Here is a 25,855-nt window from a genome sequence, read left to right on the forward strand (position 1 = left end):
AAATGATTGAAAGAAAGTAGTTGTGTCTAACATGATATCAACCAGCTGCTTCCACATCCAGCAGTTACACATCAACATGATGATTCATCAGGAGTCTTTGTGTTTGTGTCACCTGATGAATGGAAGTCCAATATTCTCTCTCTTTTAGCTCTGTTTTTGGTCTCCACCACCTCCTGAGGGAAACATGTCTCTTTAGCTGCTAAATGCTCCACAATGTTCACCAGCTAGTCTCTAACTGAGTCTGTCTGCTGTTTGCTGCTGAGCAGGTAGTGAACAGTGGCTTCATCACAGCTTGTTGGATGAAAACAGCTGCTGCTGGAAACACTGAGACTGAACCAAACAGGAAATGTGCTGCAGAACCAAAACTAGGAGCTAAAAGATCTGTAGAGATGGAGACAATTCTCTGTGGGTTCATCACCGCTACACGACTCTTCACCGTTACACAGAGTCAGCTGATCCGTTGTCAATATAGAAGTATTAATTGTTGGATGTTTTGGTCCTGACAAGTGACCTCTTGTGTTTGTGTAATAATGACTGTTGTCTCTCAGAAGTGAAGGAGAAAGTAGCCTGAAATCACTACAGCGCCACAAACCCTCTGATGGAGGAGGTCGGGGGGGATGGTTGGATGTACAAAGTGTCTGACTTTGACACTGCTGTTCACATCCCGTCTCCTAGCAACAGTCAACACTGGTTTCTATTATCTGTAATCTGAGGGTGAACATATTACAGTTCAAGTCCGTCTGCAGCCACAGAGCACTGGCTGTGTCCCACTATAACTTTGGTCCAGTCCTAAATAAACCTCTTTGGGCTCTCACACACCATGTCTACAATCAGCTGTTGGTTCTTCACTGAGCTATAGATGCAGCAGGCCTCTTCATACCTGAGAGTTTCCAGTCTCCAGTGTGGATCATTCAGTCCAGAAGACAGCAGCTTCACTCCTGAGTCTCCTGGATGATTGTAGCTCAGGTCCAGCTCTCTCAGATGGGAGGGGTTGGCGCTCAGAGCTGAGGCCAGAGAAGCACAGCCTTCCTCTGTGATCAGACAGCCTGACAGGCTGCAAACACACAAAACAACACACGTCACATAATCTGAGGGAACTGTGAGGGCTGGAAGGTTACTGCAGTACAGAGATACTGTCGGTTACTGTGGGGTTACATTAACATTGTTACTGAATGTTTTGTAGTCACAACCAAACACTCACTAATTTCGATCAACAATCTGACAACATTACTGCTAACTCTTTAATTCTTCTCTGAAATTTCAAATTATAACAGCAAAAAAAGACCATAAAACATGTTTAATTGATATTTTTTAAATAGAAACAAATTAAACACAATTGGTTTAAAACCATGCAAGCACAGACACAATCTTATGCAGGTTAAGAATGTATCCATTAATGTAAATCAGGATTAAGGTGGTTATCAGTGGAACATATTGATGAATACTGACCTGAAAGTTTCCAGTCCACAGTGTGGACTCTCTAGTCCAGCAGACAGCAGCTTCACTCCTGAATCCTGCAGGTTGTTGTTACTCAGGTCCAGCTCTCTCAGACTAGAGGACTGGGAGCTGAGAACTGAGGAAAGAGCTTCACAGCTTCTCTCTGAGAGGTTACAGTCACTCAGTCTGAAGACACAATGATGAAGAGCAAATAATCAATAAGTAGAAAAGATAGCAGCGTAATTAAGAATGATATATGAATCCAACTCTCTCTGTACTTACAGAGCTTTGTTGGAGGCTTTGACCACTGGCAGCAGCCTCAGAAGAGCCTCCTCTGAAGCAGAGTATTTCTTCAGGTCAAACACGTCCAGATCTTTTTCTGATGACAGTAAGATGAAGACCAGAGCTGACCACTGAGCAGGAGACAGTTTATCTGTGGAGAGACGTCCTGAACTCAGGGACTGTTGGATCTGCTTCACTAGAGAATGATCATTCAGTTCATTCAGACAGTGGAACAGATTGATGCTTTTCTCTGGAGACACATTCTCACTGATCTTCTTCTTGATGTACTGGACTGTTCTCTGATTGGTCTGTGAGCTACTTCCTGTCTGTGTCTGCAGAACTCGTAGGAGAGTCTGATTGGTCTGCAGTGAAAGACCCAGGAGGAATCGGAGGAACAAGTCCAGGTGTCCATTTGGACTCTGTAAGGCCTTGTCCACAGCACTCTGGTAGAGACGTTTTGGTTTTGGTTTGTCTCTAATGACTTTAGACAACCGGGAGGTTGTTTGTTCTTCTGACAGGAGATTGAAACCAGAGTTGATGAAGGTCAGATGGACATGAAGAGCAGCCAGAAACTCCTGAACACTCAGATGGACGAAGCAGAACACCTTGTCCTGGTACAGTCCTCTCTCCTCTCTAAAGATCTGTGTGAACACTCCTGAGTACACTGAGGCTGCTCTGATATCGATGCCACACTCTGTCAGGTCGGATTCATAGAAGATCAGGTTGCCTTTCTGCAGCTGATCAAAAGCCAGTTTTCCCAGAGACTCAGTCATCTTCCTGCTCTCTGGACTCCAGTGTGGATCTATCTCAGCTCCTCCATCATACTTGACCTTCTTCAGTTTGGACTGAACCACCAGGAAGTGGATGTACATCTCAGTCAGGGTCTTGGGCATCTCTCCTCCCTCTCTGGTCTTCAACACATGCTCCAGAACTGTGGCAGTGATCCAGCAGAAGACTGGGATGTGGCACATGATGTGGAGGCTTCGTGAGGTCTTGATGTGGGAGATGATCCTGCTGGCCTGCTCCTCATCTCTGAATCTCTTCCTGAAGTACTCCTCCTTCTGTGGGTCAGTGAAGCCTCTGACCTCTGTCACCATGTCAACACACTCAGGAGGGATCTGATTGGCTGCTGCAGGTCGTGTGGTTATCCAGAGGCGAGCAGAGGGAAGCAGTTTCCCCCTGAAGAGGTTTGTCAGAAGCACATCCACTGAGGTGGACTCAGTAACATCAGTCAGAACCTCATTGTTGTGGAAGTCCAGAGGAAGTCGACACTCATCCAGACCGTCAAAGATGAACAGAACCAGGAACTCTTTAAACCTGCAGATTCCTGCTTCTTTGGTTTCACTGAAGAAGTGATGAACAAGTTCCACCAAGCTGTACTGTTTCTCTTTCAGCACATTCAGCTCTCTGAAAGTGAATGGAAATGTGAACTGTATGTCCTGGTGGTCTTTGTCTTCAGCCCAGTCCAGAGTGAACTTCTGTGTTAAGACTGTTTTCCCAATGCCAGCCACTCCCTTTGTCATCACTGTTCTGATTGGTTCCTCTCTTCCAGGTGAGGCTTTAAAGAGGTCTTCTTGTCTGATGGTTGTTTCTGGTCTGTCTGGTTTCCTGGATGCTATTTCAATCTGTCTGACCTCATGTTCATCATTGACCTCTGCAGTCCCTCCCTCTGTGATGTAGAGCTCTGTGTAGATCTGATTCAGAAGGGTTGGGTTTCCTGCTTTAGCGATCCCCTCAAACACACACTGGAACTTCTTCTTCAGGTTAGATTTGAGTTCACACTGACAAACTGCAGCAAGAAGTCCTGAATGAACACACAACAAAGAAGATCAATGAGTCAAAGAATAGATTTCAACATGTCATTTCCTCAAAGAATGAGTCTATGAAAATATTACGGTCCATCTCTTGAGACATTAGTAAACGTCCCATTCATCCAGCATGTTAAATCTTTAGAGAAATCCTCTTACTGCTCTGCAGACAGTCAGCCAGCTCCTCCTGCTTCATTCTCCTCAGGAAGTTCATTGTGATCTTCTCAAATGCCTCTCTGCTGCTCCTCCTCTGCTCTTCATCCTGATCGTCCAACACCTCCTCATCCTCCCTCTGACTCTCTAAGCATTCTGGGTAATCTGAACTCACAACCTTCTGGATCTTCTTCAGCTCGTTCTTCACAAAAGTGACGATGTTCTCCTCCAGCAGCTGGAACAGAATATTCTATGAATGACACAAACTAAAACCATGGAACCAAACATCAGATCCATGTTGGACAGACTGACAATCCACTGGTCTACAACGTGCAGCATGGAGATGATTGTGAACAGAATAGATGTAAAAGTAGTTGTACATGTACAGACCATAAATATGGAGTCCAGGTGTGTTTGATGCTGCTGGGCAGACTGACCTCTGGGAACCTCTGAGCTCTCCTGGTCCTCTCTGTGGAGGAATCATGAAGAATTAGCTCACATTGGGTCTGTACCATTTACACAAATACAACAATTAGTTAAAGATGTTGTGTTCTGTCATGATTGATCACAATGAGAACCAGTAAAAGTTATTTTATTGGCAGCACGGTATAGTCAAAGATTATATTCATACCGGTTTACTTTATATACCTTCTATACCTTCCACCTCTAGATACAACTACAACTAGAAACAACTAGAATCACATCTGATGTGATACTTTTTCATCTTAGGTGTAGTTTCTATTCTACCATTGTGTTGTTAGTCAGATGTACCAAGACTTAATACTGTTGATCTGCCACATCACTTGAAACAAAGGGTCTGTATTTGGTTTTGGCCACAGCACCATTGGGGAGACTTCCTCCTCCTAGTCAGTCTTTCTAGTCTCCAGACCTCTGCAACTAGAGTTAGGATTATATCCAGAATGCTACTTCCTGTCTGATTTAAAACCTACAATTAGTTAAAGATATTGCGTCATGTCATGATCATAATGAGAAGTTAGATCATAATGATAGATCAAAGACTATAAATGATAGACGACCAAATTTTATATCTGTGTAACAGTTAGTCATCCGTTTCATCTGTTTTAAGAACTTACTCTGGGTCATAAGAACGGCGTCCATCTTTGAAGCCAATCAGACGACCTTTAGACCGATCACTCTTCATGGACACACAGCTGGGTTCAGGAGACTTTTCTCTCTGCTGCTGTGAACTGATAGAAACACTGACATTTATTCAACATACAATCTTCATTTCTCTGCTTTCCAACAGGCAACTCTTTAACTACCGACTACTGACTTCATCAAAGTGCTTTCTGCCACCAGACCTCTGCTGGTAGTCACTAAACTTCTGCATTTAGTGCACAGACCTCTGTAGCTCGGCCCCAAACATCTGTCACTAACCAGCATACATTTACAACTTGTTCCCAGAGCTTTGAAGCCCGGACGCAGACCTCTGAATGTTGACCCAGAACCCCTGAAACTACTCCACATATCACCGCTGGTAGTCCCTAGACCTCTGCACATCGTCCCCAGACCAGCTAGTTAAAGATATTGTGTTTTGTCGTGATTGATTATAATGAAAACAACACTGTACTTGATGCACGAACAATTCTGTATCAGAACTGAGGATCAGAACAGCTAGCTCATTGTTTCATAAGGTTTGAATTACTTACTTTGGGTTATAAGAACGGCGTCCATCTTTGAAGCCAATCAGACCACCTTTAGACCGATCACTCTTCATGGACACACAGCTGGGTTCAGGAGACTTTTCTCTCTGCTGCTGTGAACTGATAGAAACACTGACATTTACTCAACATACAATCTTCATATCTCTGCTTTACTGGTTTTATTAAACAGTAAAAGTTATTTTACTGACATTAAAATGTGTCTTTAATGACGAAGAAGACAGCGTTTTCATGGTGACTTGTTTGCTTATTCAACCAAATAGCATCACAATGAGACACAATGACTGTTTACATGCACACTCATATTCCACTATTATTCAGAATGTGACAATATTTCAAAGTTGATGTGGTTCATGTAAACATTATTATCCGTTTGGATGTTCTGAATAAGTCCTTATTCTTTATGGAGCATTTTCCAGTGAAGTCTTGTGGGATATGTTGATATTATTCAGGGTTTTATGAGCATTCTTTGGACATGTAGACGGCTCATTATGAATATGGTAATCAGTATGGTTTTTACGTCACTTTGCACCACATGGTCTCTTTCCTGTTCATGACCAGCTCTGTGCATTGACCACAAAGCAACTAGCCAACAGTATGCAAAGCTGGAGTACAGATGCATGCCCCGAAAAAAAGCTCTCATTTCTGTTCAGAAGGAGAAACACGCCTACTTTTAAGCATTATGAAGGACTTTGACATCAACAGGTTTTTAGATATGAACAAATATCTCAATGTGGACCTTTTCATGAAGGTGTCTGAAGGAATAAGAGAGGGAGGCTGAGTTCACACAGTCCAACAAGTCTGCCACCAGTGGAGCACTTTGAAAAAACATTTTTTAACGAAAAGAAGCAAAAAGGCACAAGTGTCTCCTGCGTTCCACTTTTCCATATGTTGATGTGATAAACTACGTGTGTGGGCATCGACCCGTCAAACACAGCCGACGTGTGATTGACTGGCCTCAGTGATGAGGATGAGCTTTACGTCAATCGAATGCACGGCTGCATGTAAATGAGAATATTAGTGGAATATTAATTTTCATGAGCCATGTAAGAAACTCATTAGGAATATTTTGACTTTATCTCAGTTCAACACAGCAAGAGTCTCAACAAACCTCGTCACCAACAAAGGCTCGGATATATAAGGATGACCTTCCAACAGGCAACTCTTTAACTACCGACTACTGACTTCATCAAAGTGCTTTCTGCCACCAGACCTCTGCTGGTAGTCACTAAACTTCTGCATTTAGTGCACAGACCTCTGTAGCTCGGCCCCAAACATCTGTCACTAACCAGCATACATTTACAACTTGTTCCCAGAGCTCTGAAGCCCGGACGCAGACCTCTGAATGTTGACCCAGAACCCCTGAAACTACTCCACATATCACCGCTGGTAGTCCCTAGACCTCTGCACATCGTCCCCAGACCAGCTAGTTAAAGATATTGTGTTTTGTCGTGATTGATTATAATGAAAACAACACTGTACTTGATGCACGAACAATTCTGTATCAGAACTGAGGATCAGAACAGCTAGCTCAATGTTTCAGAAGGTTTGAATTACTTACTCTGGGTCATAAGAATGGCGTCCATCTTTGAAGCCAATCAGACCACCTTTAGACCGATCACTCTTCATGGACACACAGCTGGGTTCAAGAGACTTTTCTCTCTGCTGCTGTGAACTGATAGAAACACTGACATTTACTCAACATACAATCTTCATTTCTCTGCTTTAAAGTTTGTCTTCGAAACACGTCTTGCTCATGTTTATTCAACATGGGATACTTGTTTGTATTTCTTGTAGCTTTTTTTGAACCAGTGTGTTGTTAGTCAGATGATCATCATGTATGTGGTTTGGTCCACTCCTGTCTAATGAACTAACATCCATGTTCTCCTACACGGCTTCTTTAAATTGGCTCCCAGCCTCAGCTCACATCAGCTCCAGACTCTGGTGCTGGTCTACAGGGAAGTGAAGGGAACTGGTCCTTCCTACTTACAAGCCATGGTCCAACCCTACACTCCTCCTCTACCTCTGGACGTTTGGCTGCCCTGTCCCTCAGAGGACCCTGTGGTCTCTCATCTCCATCATCACTCTGTTCTGTTCTGGTCCCACAGTGGTGGAATGAAGTACTGAAGTCAGGACACCAGAGTCACTGAACATCTTCCACACCATCTGAGAGCCATCTGTCACACACCTGACGTACATCTCATGTCTTTAACATGTTAAAACGTAGCTCTCTAACACACTTTCACTTGTTTATTTGAGAAGGATGTACTTTCATGTTCTCATGACATCTACCTGGAGTTCTGGTTCAGTTTGACGGCTCTGATTGTAAATCACTGTGGACTGTAATGAACTCTGTGCCTCATTGATTGTCTGAACTCAAACACACTGTCCTGGTTGTAGTCTGGACACATATTAGGTAATAAACCACTTCCTGTTTCATCCAGGAAGTGACTGATCACTGATGTAGTTCTGGTTTTACTACTTCTTGTTACTTTTCAGAAAGCAGAACAAACAGCAGTACCATCACCTGTCCACTGTTCTTTACAGAGTACTTTAATATCAGCAGTAGAAGACCAGTTATACTGGGAAGCTGTACATGTACATGTTAAATGTAATTAAACTTACTCTGCAGAAGAGACTTCTCCTCCTTTAAAATCGATGCCATGTTGGTGTGACTGGTTAGTCTCAGGGGACACACAGCTGGGTTCAGGTTCAGGTCCAGGGGACTCTGGTCTCTGATGGATCCTGGCACACAGAGGAAGAGCAGCAGGGAAGGTCATTCAGTTTTTAGTCTTCAGTCTCAGCAGCTGTTGGAAAAACTAGCAGCTATCAACAAGAAAAGGATCAATACAGCAACGTTTTATTAGAAATATATTGTCTCATAAGAATGTGTGTGAGTGTGTGAACGTGAAGATTATGAATAAAGAAGCTGTAATTATGTGACACGTAGCATCTGCTAGCACAGCTGGGATTTGAACTGATGACGTTGAATCAACAAGGTTCACACTGCACCAAGAAGCTAATGCCAGACACAGAGATGCATCTACAACACACTATTGTATTATTGTAGATTAACACTTTAATGTACAAGTATAAAAAGAACAAACATGATCCATGATGATTCCTCAGAGCTCAAGATGTCGTCTTGAAACAGTTCAAAACCCAAAAATATTCAGCTCACAGTGATTGAAAGAAGAGAAGAAGCTGATTGTAGAAAGATGAACTCAGAACATTGGAAGAGATGAATGAATGAACGAATGTTTCTTGAACAATGTCTGAAGTGTGAGTGAATTATTGAAGGTGTTCATCTGTAAAACAAGGTGAACAAAGTAATGAGTGTGAATGAATCCCAGCTGAACATGAAGTCTGTTGACTGAGTGTAAACCTCACTGACCACCAGGGGGAGCTCAGCAGCTGAGGGAGAAACATAAACCTCCACCCTCTGGACCTGAACACTGAGCCCTCCTCTTGTCACTCTGTGATGTGTTCAAGTGCTCTCTGTTAACAAGACCGTCACACTGCTGGGTCCAGAGGGTTAACACGAGGACTTCACTCGTTGCCATGGATACAGCAGGACATGTGTCATGTTGAACCTGAGATCATCTCACAGTTTGTCTAAAGAGCTCCAGTCAGCATTTGAATCAACAACTTTATTGAAAATCTTCAGTCTGCTGCTCCAGTCAGTAAAACAGACACTTGATGTAATTTACAGTAAATATAGAATAGCATCAAATAAAGCTCATATTATTGTGACATGAAACCCTCAGCTGATCCTCTTCACACTCAGATGATCCTATTTGTTTCTGTTGGATTCAATGTGAAGAAAAAACTTACTGCAGATATCATAGAAATCTAAATAATAAACCTCAATGTATCAATACAGCAAGATCAGAAACAATAACTTATAATAACTAATAATTCTTAGTTCATGGATCTAAAATCAGTGAAGTATCGAAGTCTGAACTGAAGTTCAGTCTCAGAATTTAATCTAACGACTGAAACTGTTTTATGGATTTATGGGATTATTATGAGTCAACGTTCAAGTGAAAGAGCAGAGAAACAGACCTCTGCAACTAGTCCCTAGACTAGGCATACACTGATTCTTACTAGATGAAGTGATTAATTAACAGAGTAGAACTGGTCATTTGATCTATGAGAGCACTTTGACCAACAGAGGCCTCAATAAACATGAAATATGAGCTTCATAAAATACCTGAAGGATCAAAGTCCAGACTTTAGTCCAGTATCAGAATTCAATCTAATGACTGTATCTGTTTTATAGATTTATAGGTTTATTATGAGTCAATGTTCAAGTGAAAGAGCAGAGAAACAGTCAACATCAAGTTAGTAAGAATGAATATGTTGAAGGTAAAACAGGATCAAATGTAATGAGAAGTGTTGAGTGTGATACCTTTTCATGTTGCTGATAAGCTGCAGCCACCTGATGAAGACAGACAGACGTGTTCATCATTAGTCTTCAGTCTCATTTGATTTGTGTCTCATCAGGAAATGGGATCTGTTTCTGTATGTAGACTTTAAAGACAGCCAGCTGTAGTTTCAAGTATCTGTTGTCAGATCAGCTTTGTGCTGTGGACTCATTATCAAAGACAGGAGGTCAACACATGAACCAACAAAGAGCAGCTCGTCTGTCATGAATTAAAGTTCCACTTACTCAGTTTCTTCTCATGAACTTCAACACTCTGCAGCTCTCTGCTGTCTGGACCAGGTCTGTAGAAAAAGAGTTTTCTGTTGATGTGAGCCGGACGATGAGCTCCATCAGGATTAAATCCTCTTCTTCTTCTTCATCAGTCCTCAGTGTCTTCAGGCTGCTGTCACACTCCAACACTTTAATAAACCAGTCTGAACCTGCAGCACTCAGTTCAAAGATCAGCTGCATCATGTTTATATGACTTTATATGATACGTGTTAAAGTTTAACCCACATCATCTTCCACACTGGAACAAACCTGAGAACATAAAGCTCCTTATCACTGACAACATCAACACTCCAACACTGTGATTGACTTTAAAAGAGGACATGAATTCACCTCCAGAGCTGTAAATGTGACGTACCAATCTCCCCCGGGGATACATGAAGTATCCATCTAGTCACATATTATATACATACAATGGCTATAAAAAGTATTCACCCCCTTGGATGTTTTCCCCTTTTGTTGCTTTTATACATGAAATCATGATCAATAAAAAGCTTCTTTCATGTCAAAGTGAAAACAGATTTTTACAAACTAATGTCAATTAATTAAAGATATATAGTTTAAAATAAGTGTTTGCATAAATATTCACCCCCTTTAAAGTGACTGACCTAATTCAACAGAAGTCCAGCTAGTTGATGCCAGCAGTGTCACACGTAGTGAAATGGAGATGACCTGAGTGCAGTTGATGTGTGTCAAGTGATTGTAGTATAAACACACCTGTGTCTGGGAGGTCCAGTCTCAGGTTCATCAGTATTCCTGCTACAATTGCAACATGAAGACAAAAGAACACTCCAAGCAACTCAGAGAGAAGATCATTGAAAAGTACAAGTCAGGAGATGGCTACAAAAAGATTTCCAACTCACTGGACATCCCACAGAGTTCAGTTTAGTCCATCATTAAGAAATGGAAGGAGTATGGCACTTGTTTAAATCTCCTAGAGCTGGCCGTCCTCACACACTGAGTGACCGGGCAAGAAGAGGACTGATGAGGGAGAACACCAAGACACCTAGGACCACTCTGAAGGAGTTCAAAGCCTCAGTGACTCAGATGGGAGAGACTGTACATACAGCAACTGTTGCCCGGGTTCTTCACCAGTCGAAGCTGTATGGGAGAGTGGCAAAGAGAAAGACACTGTTAAAAAAAGCTCATATGAAATCTCGCCTGGAGTTCACTCAAAGGCATGTGGGAGACTCCAATGTCAATTGGAAGAAGGTTCTTTGATCTGATGAGACAAAAATTGAGCTTTTTGGCCATCAGACTAGACGCTATGTTTGGTGAACACCAAACACTGCACATCACCACAAACACACCATCTCCACCGTGAAGCATGGTGGTGGCAGCATCATGCTCTGGGGATGCTTCTCAGCAGCAGGCCCTGGAAGGCTTGTAAAGGTAGAGGGGAACATGAATGCAGAAAAATATCGCCAAATCCTGGAGGATAATCTGACTCAGTCTGCAAGAGAACTACGACTTGGGAGAAGATTTATTCTCCAGCAAGACAACGACCCCAAGCATACAGCAAAAGCTCCACAGAATGGTTCAAAGACCACAAGGTGAATGTTCTGGAGTGGAAGTCAAAGCCCAGACCTCAATCCAATCCAGAATCTGTGGCTGGACTTGAGAAGAGCTGTTCACGCCCGATCCCTGAGCAACCTGACAGAGCTTGAGCTGTTTTGAAGAATAGAGAAAAATCTTAGTGTCCAGATGTGCCAGCCTGAGTGAGACACATCCACACACACACTCAGTGCTGTGATTGCAGCCAAAGGTGCATCTCCAAAATACTGACCTGAAGGGGGTGAATACTTATGCAATCATTTACTTTACCTTATATATTTTTAATTAATTGACATTATTTTGTAAAAATCTGTTTTCACTTTGATATTAAAGAGTTTTTTTTCCACAAATTCTTGTCAAAAAAGCCAAATTATATTGACCATGATACTGACAAAAGGATGAAACATCCAAGAGGGGTGAATACTTATGCAAGGCACTGTATATATATTCTAAAAAAAGATAATATTTCATACATGCCAAGTTCATTTCGCGTGTGTAAAATTATGGAACCGTCCACGGAGAGGGATCACCTCCATCTCTACGTGCGTCCTGTGTTTCACTTTTCACGCTGGTGCAGTCCTATAGCTGTGAACCACAAGCTGAACTACAAAGTGGTTCTATATAGTTAGTGGTATGTGGAACTTTGACTCCCACATAATATAAATATCAACAAAAATAGCTTATTGATGGCATACTTGACAGGCTGATGCACCTTGAAAACGTTTCTCTATCTTTATTTGAAATATTTGAACCCCTACTGAATCCTTAAATGATGATGAAACGAGCCCTTCTCAGATTCACCTGCACCGAGCGCATCTTGACTCCACTGTGGTCCAACAGCTCCTCCTCTCTGCCACGCTGAGACCTGCGTCTCATGCACGAAGCACGGACATTGTACAACCCCCCCCCCCCCATTTTTCACTTTAATATACTTGTACACACACACACACACACACACACACACACACACACACACACACACACACAGTGAGGCTTCCAGCTCATTTGTCTGTCAGTTTGACTGATCTGTCTACAGCATGTTGTGACGTCCTTGGGAGGAAACGGTGAGGCAAGTCCTATTATAAACTTCATATGTGAGTGTTGTTGATAACAGTCTGATTTGTTCCGTCCCCAAGTGTCCCGACAATGAATTCATGCACACACTAACCTGGTAACCTAAGTTCCAATTCCCACTGCATCTCTCCATCGGCCTAAACAACACAACTGTTTGTTTTCATCACCAGCAAAATAAATCAAAGCAGGTCCACACAGCAGCCTCACAGCAGTCATGTTTACTGTGATGAACACATCTGGGCTGAACTATTCAGCTTGACAGCAGCTCCTCTCATGAACATTGAGAAATGACAAATCATGACAAATGACAGTTTATTTATATTTTGTTAAATTTTTGTTATATTTTTCACTTCTATGTTTTTTTCTCTTGTCATCTGAAACACTGTCCACCAAATTTCCCTTCAAAATAAAACTTTGAATACCTTTAAGGCATATTTTGTACTAGTGAAGAATAGTGCTTGGGTTACACCGAACTTAAAACCATAGACTGTATATAAAAAGCTGAATCTCTAGAGGAGAGCCGGGAGCCTCATGCTCTGGCTGACTGCAGGTCAGCAGCTTCGCCCAGAAAGAGACCGAGACCGCTGTAGACGGCATCGTCTGACAAAGGTGCTGCAATCCAGTAACCAAGGTGAGGTGCTGTGAATATCCACATGAGTTTTCCTTCTGACACCAGCGTCCCTAGCCCCATTCTCATCCATCCACCTAAAACAAACAGACAACAAAACAAACAGTATATAATTGTCTTTAAAACTACCACAAACATGTCAGACCTTAATAATTGTAACAGTTTGCCACGTTTGTATCTTTTGACACTTTCTTGAGAATAAGAACGATTTCTTCCTCGCCACAAATGAGGGGAGACACAAAAACATAGCTGTGTATTAACCGCATGTCTGATAAATTAAAGCTGGCCTTCTGTTCACATTTTACAAGTGTCTCAAAAGTATTTCCATTCACTGACTGACTGTGATGCTGAACTCTATCGACCAAAGAGAGCTCTTCTTCCTCCCACTAGTCTGAACTAAAGGTAGTGTTGATCATACTGACGTATAGCAGTATGATGGATTAGTGTCTCAGTGTCTAGCCATGTATTTGTAGGAAATATGATCTTTGAATCTATGTTTGAAATGATCAAGCCTGCATTAGTCATTAAGTGAAAGTAGGAATTTTATTTATCTGAGTAACTGGACATATTTTGAATAATATCTGAAGTGGAAATTCTTCATGAAAGGAAAGATTCAAATGTTACAAAGTCTGGTTAAGTTCTGAATCTAAATACTTATTTTTATATTTTGTGGAGATTTGGTGATTATTCATTACATTCCATCATTGTCTGCAGTCATCAGATCAGTCTTGGTTTTGTACACAGGAATTCACATAAAACAGATTGATATTAGAGATCCTATCAGTTTGTGTAACTTTGAATCACATTTTCTCGTCACACTTTTATTTAAATTTTTTAATCCTTTTTATTTTAGTTTGCCAGCAGACACCTTTACTTACCTGTAACGTTTTGATAAGTCACCCTTTATGAAGGGCTAACTAAATGCTTGTGTTTCTCTCACTATAAAAAAGTCATCCAGTCTGTTGAAACGTTAGTAAGTCATTAATAAAGGGTCTTGAGTTTCTCAATTTCTAATATGCCATCAGCAGAATGTGTCCGTCAACTGTAATTATAAATGTAAACACATCATCAATAATACATTTTTATATGTGTCAATCAATTATGCATTTGTAAATGTAAATATGTTGTATAATTATTGATATTGTTTTGCGACTCCCTGCAGCCCTTTTCTTTCTTTGAAGTGAAAATAAGCATCCAAAATACACATAAAGGTGTTTATTTTACTGCACTTTGTGATTTATTTCTGTAGATTTCTCCTAAAATCTTTTTCTCTTTTTGAATAAAAATAATGCCAATCCCTCAGATATTATGCAGCCATCTAATTTAAAAATAATCACCAAATTTGGAGATATACATGTACATCAGAAAGAGGAGAGTCAGGACTACAGTTGTCTTCTCTAACACGTCTTGTTCTGCTGCGCCCTCAGGTGGTGGAGGTCTGCTACGACGTCCTGAAGGAGCGTATCTTCTCCAAATAATGAGGGAAACAAGGGAAGGTGACCTTTGTTGACTGATTGAAATGTCATTAATACAATAAATGACTTAAGCAGGATTTCCTCTTTGCTCTATTTCTCTAAGATATCCAGTTTATCCTACAACGTTCGGCCTGTTGTGACAGTCAACAACGACAGTATATGGAACATATTTCACTGGGGATGTAACAATATACGGTGACTCAATACATAATACTGAGCAGCTGAAAAGTGGATCACAATGTGGACACATTTTCTTTATTTGAATAATAAAAGAGAGAAAAGTGTCTGGTTTGGGACTACTTTTCTCCCCAACGTTTCTGTGACGCTTAATTTGAGGCGTGATGAGGTTTAAAAAGCCCTTTAACCTTTTGTTTCTGTATTCTGAACTTGTTCGACTGGTAATATGTTGATAATATCTGAGCCTTTGGTTTTCTTTAGTGAAGCCTGGTTCACCCACACAGCTGCTTCCACTTGTGGCCTAATTAGAGCTCTTGTCAGGACTGTGTGGATGTGAACAGACCGAGATCTATTAACACCTTCTGACTCTCCTGTTCTCTAACTTCTGTTAAGCTGCTGCAGCTCACAGCTTTATGATTTATTAGTCATTGATTATATGAGTTGTTTGTTCAAATTAATAATATTCTAACATTTCTTTTCAGGGAATTCAGAAAGAGGAAATATAAGATTATTTGATATTTACACAATATTTAACAACTATTTGAACCTTTTTTTTAACAAACTATGAGATTCTAACAATTCTTCTGTTAACATGAACCAACTTTGAACCTTTTCGAGACATCGAGGTGAAATCTGATTGGATAAAAGCTCTCCTTAAAACAAGCTGCACTGGAAGCAGCGCTGCAGGCTGGAAGCAGAGCAACAGAGGAGGACAGTAGCTGTGCAATGAGAAAATAAGATAATGGGAAAAATAATTAGAATACATGTAGTGTATTTATGGAAAATGATTAAATAATAAAATAGCTATAACTTTGTGATTCTGTTTAGGCCCTGACGGCCCACCACTGCCATTCATAACATTGCTGATGTCTTCCTGCTCACCAATCTCAACACAGATCTCCTCCACGCTCCATGAAAACAAAAGAGGGAATAACTCAGGTTATAGAGCTCCTCTTTAAACCATCCATCTGCTGAGTCCATATTTTCGGTTGGTTCCTTCTGTCAAGTTAAGGCAAAAAGGTAGCAGGAGATGGACCCAAACACAGAGACACGGGGAGCAGAAGGATGAAGAAATGGTGATTTTAATAAAGAAAATGTCACACACATGTATACTACATGTGTATATAACCTCCAACACACACTCAGTCACAGTTTATTTATTTCTTTAAGATTAAAATCTAATTAAATCTAACGACTGAATGCGTCAGTTTATTTCCTTATTAAATTTAATTAAAGTTTATAATTAGTTTGAATCTTTAGTCCAAACTTGTTCAGTTGTTCAGGACTCTGAGACTTGATGTGCAGTGAGAGGACGCCCCCTGCTGGATGAACAACACCACAGTCTGTGTCCCAAATCCATCATTCTACACACAATGTACTAAATACTGATCATATAGTAAACAAACAATCACCTTTATCATGTTAGAGTCACTGTTATTAACACGTATTGTTGGAAAGTCACAGAGCTCAGTTAAAGTTCATCAGATACAACTTTTATTTACATTTTATTATACACATATACACCTACACACATACATATGCACACACACACACATTTAATAAATTCCAAAAAGATGATTGTTGGCTGCAATGCTTTTCTGATGGAATGTATAGGCTATATTTTATGTGTGTGTGTGTGTGTGTGTGTATATATTAAAAAAATCGAATGATTATTTTAATATTATACTATTTTGTTTTTATAATCCTCTGTAATAATAAACAGAATAAACACCTGATTATTTCTTTATCGCTTAATCTAATGATTGTTAAGTAATTTATCAACTATGGTAATTATCATATTTTCATGATTTATATTGATATGTAATTAATAATTGACCCAAAATAAATATTAAAACTTGTCTGATTAATATTTCAACAGAGTAAAGTGCAAAGTAGCACATTGTTAGTAGAAGAAGAAAAGACTCATGGACACTTTGAGTTTAAAATACGGAGACTATTTTATTTCAGTTCATTTATAGTATTGCTAATAACACATCTATGTTCATTTAGAGATCAGAGAGGGTTGTAATATAGTGAGACTTGCTCTCTCCGGGGAATCCAAGGAATACATGATGTTCTGTTTGGACACATAAGATGTACGACCTTCAAGAATGAGAGTAAGGTTGTTGAAGTTACATCACTCTGTTCAGAGTATTGTTTCATCAACCTCTAGCATACTGGAGAGAGAACACTACAAACACCACCCTGAGGATAAACTCCTAATCACATTCTCCTAACTCACACCAGCTGTGTGTGATCCTGTACACACTGAACTATCTGGTCAGCAGAGAGAAGGTTTCTCTAGCAGGAGGAGACTCTCCCTCCTCCAGAGAACACAGAGACGCTGAGGAACCAGACCTGAACCAGAACCTGAACCCAAGGCCAGGATAAAGAGGTTCAGTGAATGTGGTGTTGAAGGTGTGGAGGTGGATCAGTGTGTCAGAGGAGATTCTGTAGAAGGACAGAGAGCCAGCAGGACAGTCCACATACACTGCTACTCTACCAGAGGAGGAGGAGGAGGAGGTGGTGATGGGTGTTCTTGCCTTATTGTGATAGACAGAGTAACCACCATCAGAGCACTCCAGACTCCAGGACTGATCATTCCTTCCAAACAAACAGTCATTACTGTTTCCTCTCCTTCTGATTCCTCTGTAACTCACTGATACATCAACTCCTCCTCTCCACTCAACCTCCCAGTAACAGCGACCAGTCAGACCAGTTCTACACAGCAGCTGCTCCCAGAAGTCAAACCTGTCTGGATGATCAGGATATGACTGATCCTCTTCCACACGTGTCACCTTCATGTTGTTGTCAGACAGTTTGCGTTTTCTGTGTACTGTGTTTGTGTCGAGTGTGAGTTCACAGGAATCTGATGGAGAGAACAAGACACAATACAGCTGCAGTTATTAATCTATCATCTGTTTGATGATGACATCAGAGATGTGAATGAGTGATGTCACAGTTTGAAGATGCTTTGTTTTCATGAATCAAACTCAAAGCACACTTACACTTCCTCAGACCTGGTCTGAACCATCGGACTCCAGCAGGCTCCACCCTGAAAGGAGGAGGGGGGTCAGAGCAGCATGAAACATGGACATTACATCGCTCTCACACACAGAGCTTTGTTATTCATGTTCACATGGAGCACTTATTATTAATCAGCTCATACTCTTTTACTTCACTGGAGCTTCTTCTGATTGGCCCATGACGACAGCTCATTATGTTCACTTATTCATGATATATTATTATCAGTATTATATTGACAATCATCATCCATTTCATACTCAGTTTCCTCTTCCAGTCAGTCAGTAAATCAAATGTTTAAACCTGCATCACTTGATTTCTTTGTCCACTTGTGGTTCAGTGAAAACAAGCTGTAAACACAACATCTGACACATTATCAGCTTATAAAGTAGTTGTGTCGGTTCTGGGTCGTGGTCGCACGTGCGTGAGTCGCACTGCATGGGCGGAGTCAGTTTGTTAATAGAACCTCTACAAGTTCAAACCAACGGATGTACGACCTTTAAACTAGTGAACAAGTAGCTGATTACCTGTGAAATCTCTGACATCTAAACCAAAGTCAAACCTCCCTTCAGTCGCTCATGGACGCAATCAGCCAGTGTAAACCAGACTTAATATCACGGCTTGATGCTTCTACTGAAACCATTAATACGGTGGTGATATTAATTATGATCTTTTATATACAGTATATATATATATATATATAATACAAGAGGTAAACACCAAATCACTGCAGTACAACAAAGAGTCAGCTGCAACGAAGACGACGTTGAGGACTTAAAAACCTGCATCAGTCACATTGAAAAAGAAAACAGTGAGCTGAAACAGAAGGCGGACTCAATGGAGAATTACAGCAGGTAATGGAGAGAGCTCACTCAGCCCCACACAGATGTATGTGGAAGGTGTCAGCAGCATGTAGGCACCTATGTGCATTTAATGTGGCTCTGTCCAGAAATTCATACATTTTGGGTTGAAATTGGTAACCAAGTATCCTCCATAACACAGTGTCCTATTGAGCTCAATCCTGTACAATGCATCCTAGGCCTAGACGCTGCCTCACCAGTATTAAACAGATATAAGAGAATTCTTAGTCTTCTATCGTTCTGTGCACGGTTATCAATCTTACAGTATTGACTAGACGGCGCACAACCATCTGTTTCAAGTTGGCTTTATAATGTTCTACAACTAGTCCCATTGGAGAGGCTCACACATGTTCTCCAAGGAGACATAAATGGGTTCTTCTCTGTTTGGAAGCCTGTTATGGATTTTATTGGAGAGGACTATGCCGAAACCATACGAATAGGTTTTGCAACGTGGGATCCAAGTGAGCTGGTGAAGGGAAAAGTCCACAATATTTAATATTATTTAATTGTTGTGACAGGTATAATATGGACGATGATGATCCACAACTGTGCTGTTTTCTCAGATTTAAAAAAAACAAACATGGTTTGTTGCTGAGTTTGACTGTCTGTATAGTTAGCCGCATTAATATTTAATTGTTATTGCAGGGTCAATATGGAGGGTGATGATTTATGTTTGTTTTGGTTTCTTGTGTCTCAATTTTTTTTGTGTCTGAGTCTGATTGTTTGTATAGTTAGCAGGTATGTTATGTTATGTGTTGTTCTTTTTGGGGGTAACATGTGGTGTGTAAACTATATAAACTGAAAATAATATGATTGAAAGAAAGTAGTTGTGTCTAACATGATATCAACCAGCTGCTTCCACATCCAGCAGTTACACATCAACATGATGACTCATCAGGAGTCTTTGTGTTTGTGTCACCTGATGAATGGAAGTCCAATATTCTCTCTCTTTTAGCTCTGTTTTTGGTCTCCACCACCCCCTGAGGGAAGCATCTGTCTCTTTAGCTGCTAAATGCTCCATTATGTTCACCAGCTAGTCTTTAACTGAGTCTGTCTGCTGTTTGCTGCTGAGCAGGTACTGAACAGTGGCTTCATCACAGCTTGTTGGATGAAAACAGCTGCTGCTGGAAACACTGAGACTGAACCAAACAGGAAATGTGCTGCAGAACCAAAACAAGGAGCTAAAAGAGCTGCAGAGATGGAGACAATTCTCTGTGGGTTCATCACCGCTACACGACTCTTCACCATTACACAGAGTCAGCTGATCCGTTGTCAATATAGAAGTATTGATTGTTGGATGTTTTGGTCTGACTGTTGTCTCTCAGAAGTAAAGGAGAAAGTAGCCTGAAATCACTACAGCGCCACAAACCCTCTGATGGAGGAGGTCGGTGGGGATGGTTGGATGTACAAAGTGTCTGACTTTGACACTGCTGTTCACATCCCGTCTCCTAGCAACAGTCAACACTGGTTTCTATTATCTGTAATCTGAGGGTGAACATATTACAGTTCAAGTCCGTCTGCAGCCACAGAGCACTGCCTGTATCCCACTATAACTTTGGTCCAGTCCTAAATAAACCTCTTTGGGCTCTGACACACCATGTCTACAATCAGCTGTTGATTCTTCACTGAGATGTAGCTGCAGCAGGCCTCTTCATACCTGAGAGTTTCCAGTCTCCATTGTGGATCATTCAGTCCAGAAGACAGCAGCTTCACTCCTGAGTCTCCTGGATGATTGTAGCTCAGGTCCAGCTCTCTCAGATGGGAGGGGTTGGCGCTCAGAGCTGAGGCCAGAGAAGCACAGCCTTCCTCTGTGATCAGACAGCCTGACAGGCTGCAAACACACAAAACAACACACGTCACATAATCTGAGGTAACTGTGAAGGCTGGAAGGTTACTGCAGTACTGAGATACTGTCGGTTACTGTGGGGTTACATTAACATTGTTACTGAATGTTTTCTAGTCACAACCAAACACTCACTAATGTCGATCAACAATCTGACAACATTACTGCTAACTCTTTGATTCTTCTCTGAAATGTCAAGTTATAACAGCAGAGTGAGAGAAAAAAAGATCATAAAACATGTTTAATTGATATTTTTAAAATAGAAACAAATTAAACACAATTGGTTTAAAACCATGCAAGCACAGACACAATCGTATGCAGGTTAAGAATGTATCCATTAATGTAAATCAGGATTAAGGTGGTCATCAGTGGAACAAATTGATGAATCCTGACCTGAAAGTTTCCAGTTTACAGTGTGGACTCTCTAGTCCAGAAGATAGCAGATTCACTCCTGAATCCTGCAGGTGGTTGTTACTCAGGTCCAGCTCTCTCAGACTAGAGGACTGGGAGCTGAGAACTGAGGACAGAGCTTCACAGCTTCTCTCTGAGAGGTTACAGCCACTTAATCTGAAGAGAAAATGATGAAGAAAAAATTAGCAATAAGTAGAAAAGATAGCAGCATATTTAAGTTATGATATATGAATCTAACTATCTCTGTACTTACAGAGCTTTGTTGGAGGCTTTGACCACTGGCAGCAGCCTCAGAAGAGCCTCCTCTGAAGCAGAGTATTTCTTCAGGTCAAACACGTCCAGATCTTTTTCTGATGACAGTAAGATGAAGACCAGAGCTGACCACTGAGCAGGAGACAGTTTATCTGTGGAGAGACGTCCTGAACTCAGGGACTGTTGAATCTCCTCCACTAGAGAACCATCATTCAGTTCATTCAGACAGTGGAACAGATTGATGCTTTTCTCTGGAGACACATTCTCACTGATCTTCTTCTTGATGTACTGGACTGTTCTCTGATTGGTCTGTGAGCTACTTCCTGTCTGTGTCAGCAGACCTCGTAGGAGAGTCTGATTGGTCTGCAGTGAAAGACCTAGGAGGAATCGGAGGAACAAGTCCAGGTGTCCATTTGGACTCTGTAAGGCCTTGTCCACAGCACTGTGGTAGAGACGTTTTGGTTTAGGTTTGTCTCTAATGACTTTAGACAACCGGGGGGTTGTTTGTTCTTCTGACAGCAGATTGACACCAGAGTTGAAGAAGGTCAGATGGACATGAAGAGCAGCCAGAAACTCCTGAACACTCAGATGTACGAAGCAGAACACCTTGTCCTGGTACAGTCCTCTCTCCTCTCTAAAGATCTGTGTGAACACTCCTGAGTACACTGAGGCTGCTCTGATATTGATGCCACACTCTGTCAGGTCGGATTCATAGAAGATCAGGTTGCCTTTCTGCAGCTGCTCAAAAGCCAGTTTTCCCAGAGACTCAGTCATCTTCCTGCTCTCTGGACTCCAGTGTGGATCTGTCTCAGCTCCTCCATCATACTTGACCTTCTTCAGTTTGGACTGAACCACCAGGAAGTGGATGTACATCTCAGTCAGGGTCTTGGGCAGCTCTCTTCCCTCTCTCGTCTTCAAAACATCCTCCAGAACTGTAGCAGTGATCCAGCAGAAGACTGGGATGTGGCACATGATGTGGAGGCTTCGTGAGGTCTTGATGTGGGAGATGATCCTGCTGGCCTGCTTCTCATCTCTGAATCTCTTCCTGAAGTACTCCTCCTTCTGTGGGTCAGTAAACCCTCTGACCTCTGTCATCATGTCAACACACTCAGGAGGGATCTGATTGGCTGCTGCAGGTCGTGTGGTTATCCAGAGGCGAGCAGAGGGAAGCAGTTTCCCCCTGAAGAGGTTTGTCAGAAGCACATCCACTGAGGTGGACTCAGTAACATCAGTCAGAACCTCATTGTTGTGGAAGTCCAGAGGAAGTCGACACTCATCCAGACCGTCAAAGATGAACAGAACCAGGAACTCTTCAAAGCTGCAGATTCCTGCTTCTTTGGTTTCAGTGAAGAAGTGATGAACAAGTTCCACCAAGCTGTACTTTTTCTTTTTCAGCACATTCAGCTCTCTGAAAGTGAATGGAAATGTGAACTGTATGTCCTGGTTGGCTTTGTCTTCAGCCCAGTCCAGAGTGAACTTCTGTGTTAAGACTGTTTTCCCAATGCCAGCCACTCCCTTTGTCATCACTGTTCTGATTGGTTCCTCTCTTCCAGGTGAAGCTTTAAAGATGTCTTCTTGTCTGATGGTTGTTTCTGGTCTGTGTGGTTTCCTGGATGCTGTTTCAATGTGTCTGACCTCATGTTCATCATTGACCTCTGCAGTCCCTCCCTCTGTGATGTAGAGCTCTGTGTACATCTGATTCAGAAGGGTTGGGTTTCCTGCTTTAGCGATTCCCTCAAACACACACTGGAACTTCTTCTTCAGGTTAGATTTGAGTTCACGCTGACAAACTGGAGCAAGATGTCCTGAATGAACACACAGCAAAGAAGATCAATGAGTCAAAGAATAGATTTCAACATGTCATTTCCTCAAAGAATGAGTCTATGAATATATTTTGGTCCATCTCTTGAGACATTACATTACATTACATTACAGTCATTTAGCAGACGCTTTTATCCAAAGCGACTTACAATAAGTGTATTCAACATTGGTTTTCGAGAGAACAACTAGTCACCAGAAGTAATAAGTACATGTCCCTACCTCAAACAAACATCTAAGAGCATAAACCAGAGGCAACATACAGTGCAGAAACAAAGGAATGCAATAAGTGCCACAAGCTAATATAAAAACAATAAGTGCAATAAGCTAGTATGAATACAGTAGATGCTAAGTAAGTGCTAAGCAGAAGGGTAGGCCTTCTTGAAGAGGTGAGTTTTCAACCTGCGCCGAAAGATGGGCAGCGACTCTGCCGTCCTGACGTCAGTGGGGAGTTCATTCCACCACTGTGGGGCCAGGACAGAAAACAGCCGCAACCGGGTCGATTGGCCGCAGGGACCTCTGAGCGACGGGGCAACCAGTCGCCCCGAGGTAGCAGAGCGAAGTGGTCGGGCTGGGGTGTAGGGCTTGACCATGGCCTGGAGATAGGAAGGAGCTGTTCCTTTCACTGCCCTGTAGGCTAGCACCAGAGTCTTAAACTGGATGCGGGCTTGTACAGGTAGCCAGTGTAGAGAACGGAGAAGGCAAGTTGTGTGGGAGAACTTGGGGCGATTGAACACCAGGCGAGCTGCAGCTTTCTGGACAAGCTCCAGAGGTCTGATGGCCAGCGCCGGGTCTCCGGCAAGTAGTGAGTTGCAGTAGTCCAGGTGGGAGATGACAAGAGCCTGGATTAGCACCTGCGCCGTCTCATCAGTGAGGAAGGGGCGAATCCTCCTGATGTTGTAGAGCAGGAATCTGCAGGAGCGTGTAACCGATGCAATGTTTGCTGAGAACGACAGTTGGTCATCCAGGGTCACACCCAGGTTTCTCGCAGTCTGAGTTGACGTCACCACGGTATCATCAATGGTGATGGACAGGTCTCGGTGCGGGCAACCCTTCCCCGGGAGGAACAGTAGCTCGATTTTGTCCAGGTTGAGCTTGAGGTGGTGTGTCGTCATCCACTTCGAGATGTCAGCCAAGCATGCAGCGATGCGTGCCTCCACTTGAGTGTCCCCGGGGGGAAATGACAAGACCAGCTGGGTGTCATCGGCATAACAATGGTAGGAGAAGTCATGCGAGCGAATAACAGAACCCAGAGATGATGTGTAGAGCGAGAAGAGAAGGGGGCCCAGGACTGAGCCTTGCGGAACCCCCGTAGTCAGTATGCGTGGTTCCGACACAGAGCCCCTCCATGACACCTGGTAGGATCGACCTGTCAGGTAGGATGCAAACAGGGAGAGTGCAGAGCCTGAAACGCCCATCCCCTCGAGGGTGGATAGGAGGATCTGGTGGTTAACAGTGTCAAATGCCGCAGACAGGTCCAGGAGAATCAGGACAGAGGAAAGAGAGTTAGATCTCGCTGCATGAAGCGACTCCGTCACCGCAAGGAGGGCTGTCTCAGTCGAGTGACCCACTTTGAACCCGGACTGGTGAGGGTCCAAGAGGTTGTTTTGGTGGAGATAGGAGGATAGTTGAGTAAAGACAGCACGTTCAAGTGTTTTGGAAAGAAAGGGTAGAAGAGACACCGGTCTGAAGTTCTTGACATCAGAGGGGTCAAGTGATGGTTTCTTCAGAAGGGGGGTGACTCTAGCAGTCTTGAAAGCCGTGGGAAAGTATCCTGAAACAAGAGATGTGTTCATGAGGTGGGTGAGAAAAGGAAGGAGTTCAGTCGTAATAGACTGAAGAAGAGGGGAGGGAATCGGGTCAAGGGAGCACGTGGTGGGGCAGTTAGATGTAACAAGGTTGAGGACCTCGTTAGGGGAGAGGGGAGCAAGATAGGGTAAGATGGGGCATGGAGAGGGGAGGGAGAGCTGTGGGGGAAGAGCTGGAGATGGTAGAGAGGGAGAGGGTGGACAGGGAGAGAGTGGACAGGGGGGCTGAGAGAAGGAGGATCTGATATCGTTTACCTTCTTGTCAAAGAAGTTGGCGAAATCGTCAGGGAGAAGGGAGGAAGTAGGAGGAGGGGGTGGGGGTTGGAGGAGTGAAGAGAAAGTTTCGAAGAGTTTTTTAGGATTGGAAGCAGAGGTTAGGATTTTGGAGCGAAAGAAAGCAGCTTTAGCAGTAGATAGAGTGATGGAAAAAGTGGAAAGAAGAGCTTGGAAGTTAAGAAGGTCCCCCGGGAGTTTGCCTTTTCTCCATTTACGCTCAGCCTCTCTTAGGCTCCGGACATTAGTAAACGTCCCATTTATCCAGCATGTTAAATCTTTAGAGAAATCATCTTACTGCTCTGCAGACAGTCAGCCAGCTCCTCCTGCTTCATTCTCCTCAAGAAGTTCATTGTGATCTTCTCAAATGCCTCTCTGCTGCTCCTCCTCTGCTCTTCATCCTGACCGTCCAACACCTCCTCATCCTCCCTCTGACTCTCTAAGCATTCTGGGTAATCTGAACTCACAACCTTCTGGATCTTCTTCAGCTCGTTCTTCACAAAAGTGACGATGTTCTCCTCCAGCAGCTGGAACAGAATATTCTATGAATGACACAAACTAAAACCATGGAACCAAACATCA

General features: G+C 42.4%; 2 protein-coding genes across 2 annotated transcripts; both read right to left on the reverse strand.

Moving 5' to 3' along the window:
- Nucleotides 1-508: 508 nt before the first annotated feature.
- Nucleotides 509-3,621, reverse strand: LOC142933159 (NLR family CARD domain-containing protein 3-like). Its single transcript, XM_076077296.1, has 4 exons — nt 3,615-3,621; nt 1,720-3,523; nt 1,450-1,623; nt 509-1,054 (listed from the first exon to the last, which is right to left on the reverse strand). Exons 1-4 carry the CDS (start codon nt 3,619-3,621, stop codon nt 790-792), a joined length of 2,250 nt encoding a protein of 749 aa, XP_075933411.1. The 3' UTR covers nt 509-789.
- Nucleotides 3,622-16,939: 13,318 nt separating this feature from the next.
- Nucleotides 16,940-23,183, reverse strand: LOC142933160 (protein NLRC3-like; the record flags this gene model as incomplete). Its single annotated transcript, XM_076077297.1, has 5 exons — nt 16,940-17,853; nt 17,993-18,039; nt 20,526-20,699; nt 21,105-21,278; nt 21,376-23,183. Coding segments are annotated over 5 exons (2,799 nt in total), but the record flags the coding sequence as incomplete, so codon positions are not given.
- Nucleotides 23,184-25,855: the final 2,672 nt, after the last annotated feature.

Source organism: Anarhichas minor, unplaced genomic scaffold, assembly GCF_050575085.1.
Source record: "Anarhichas minor isolate MPS153535 unplaced genomic scaffold, ASM5057508v1 ptg000058l, whole genome shotgun sequence".
NCBI classification, from domain to species: Eukaryota; Metazoa; Chordata; class Actinopteri; order Perciformes; family Anarhichadidae; genus Anarhichas; species Anarhichas minor.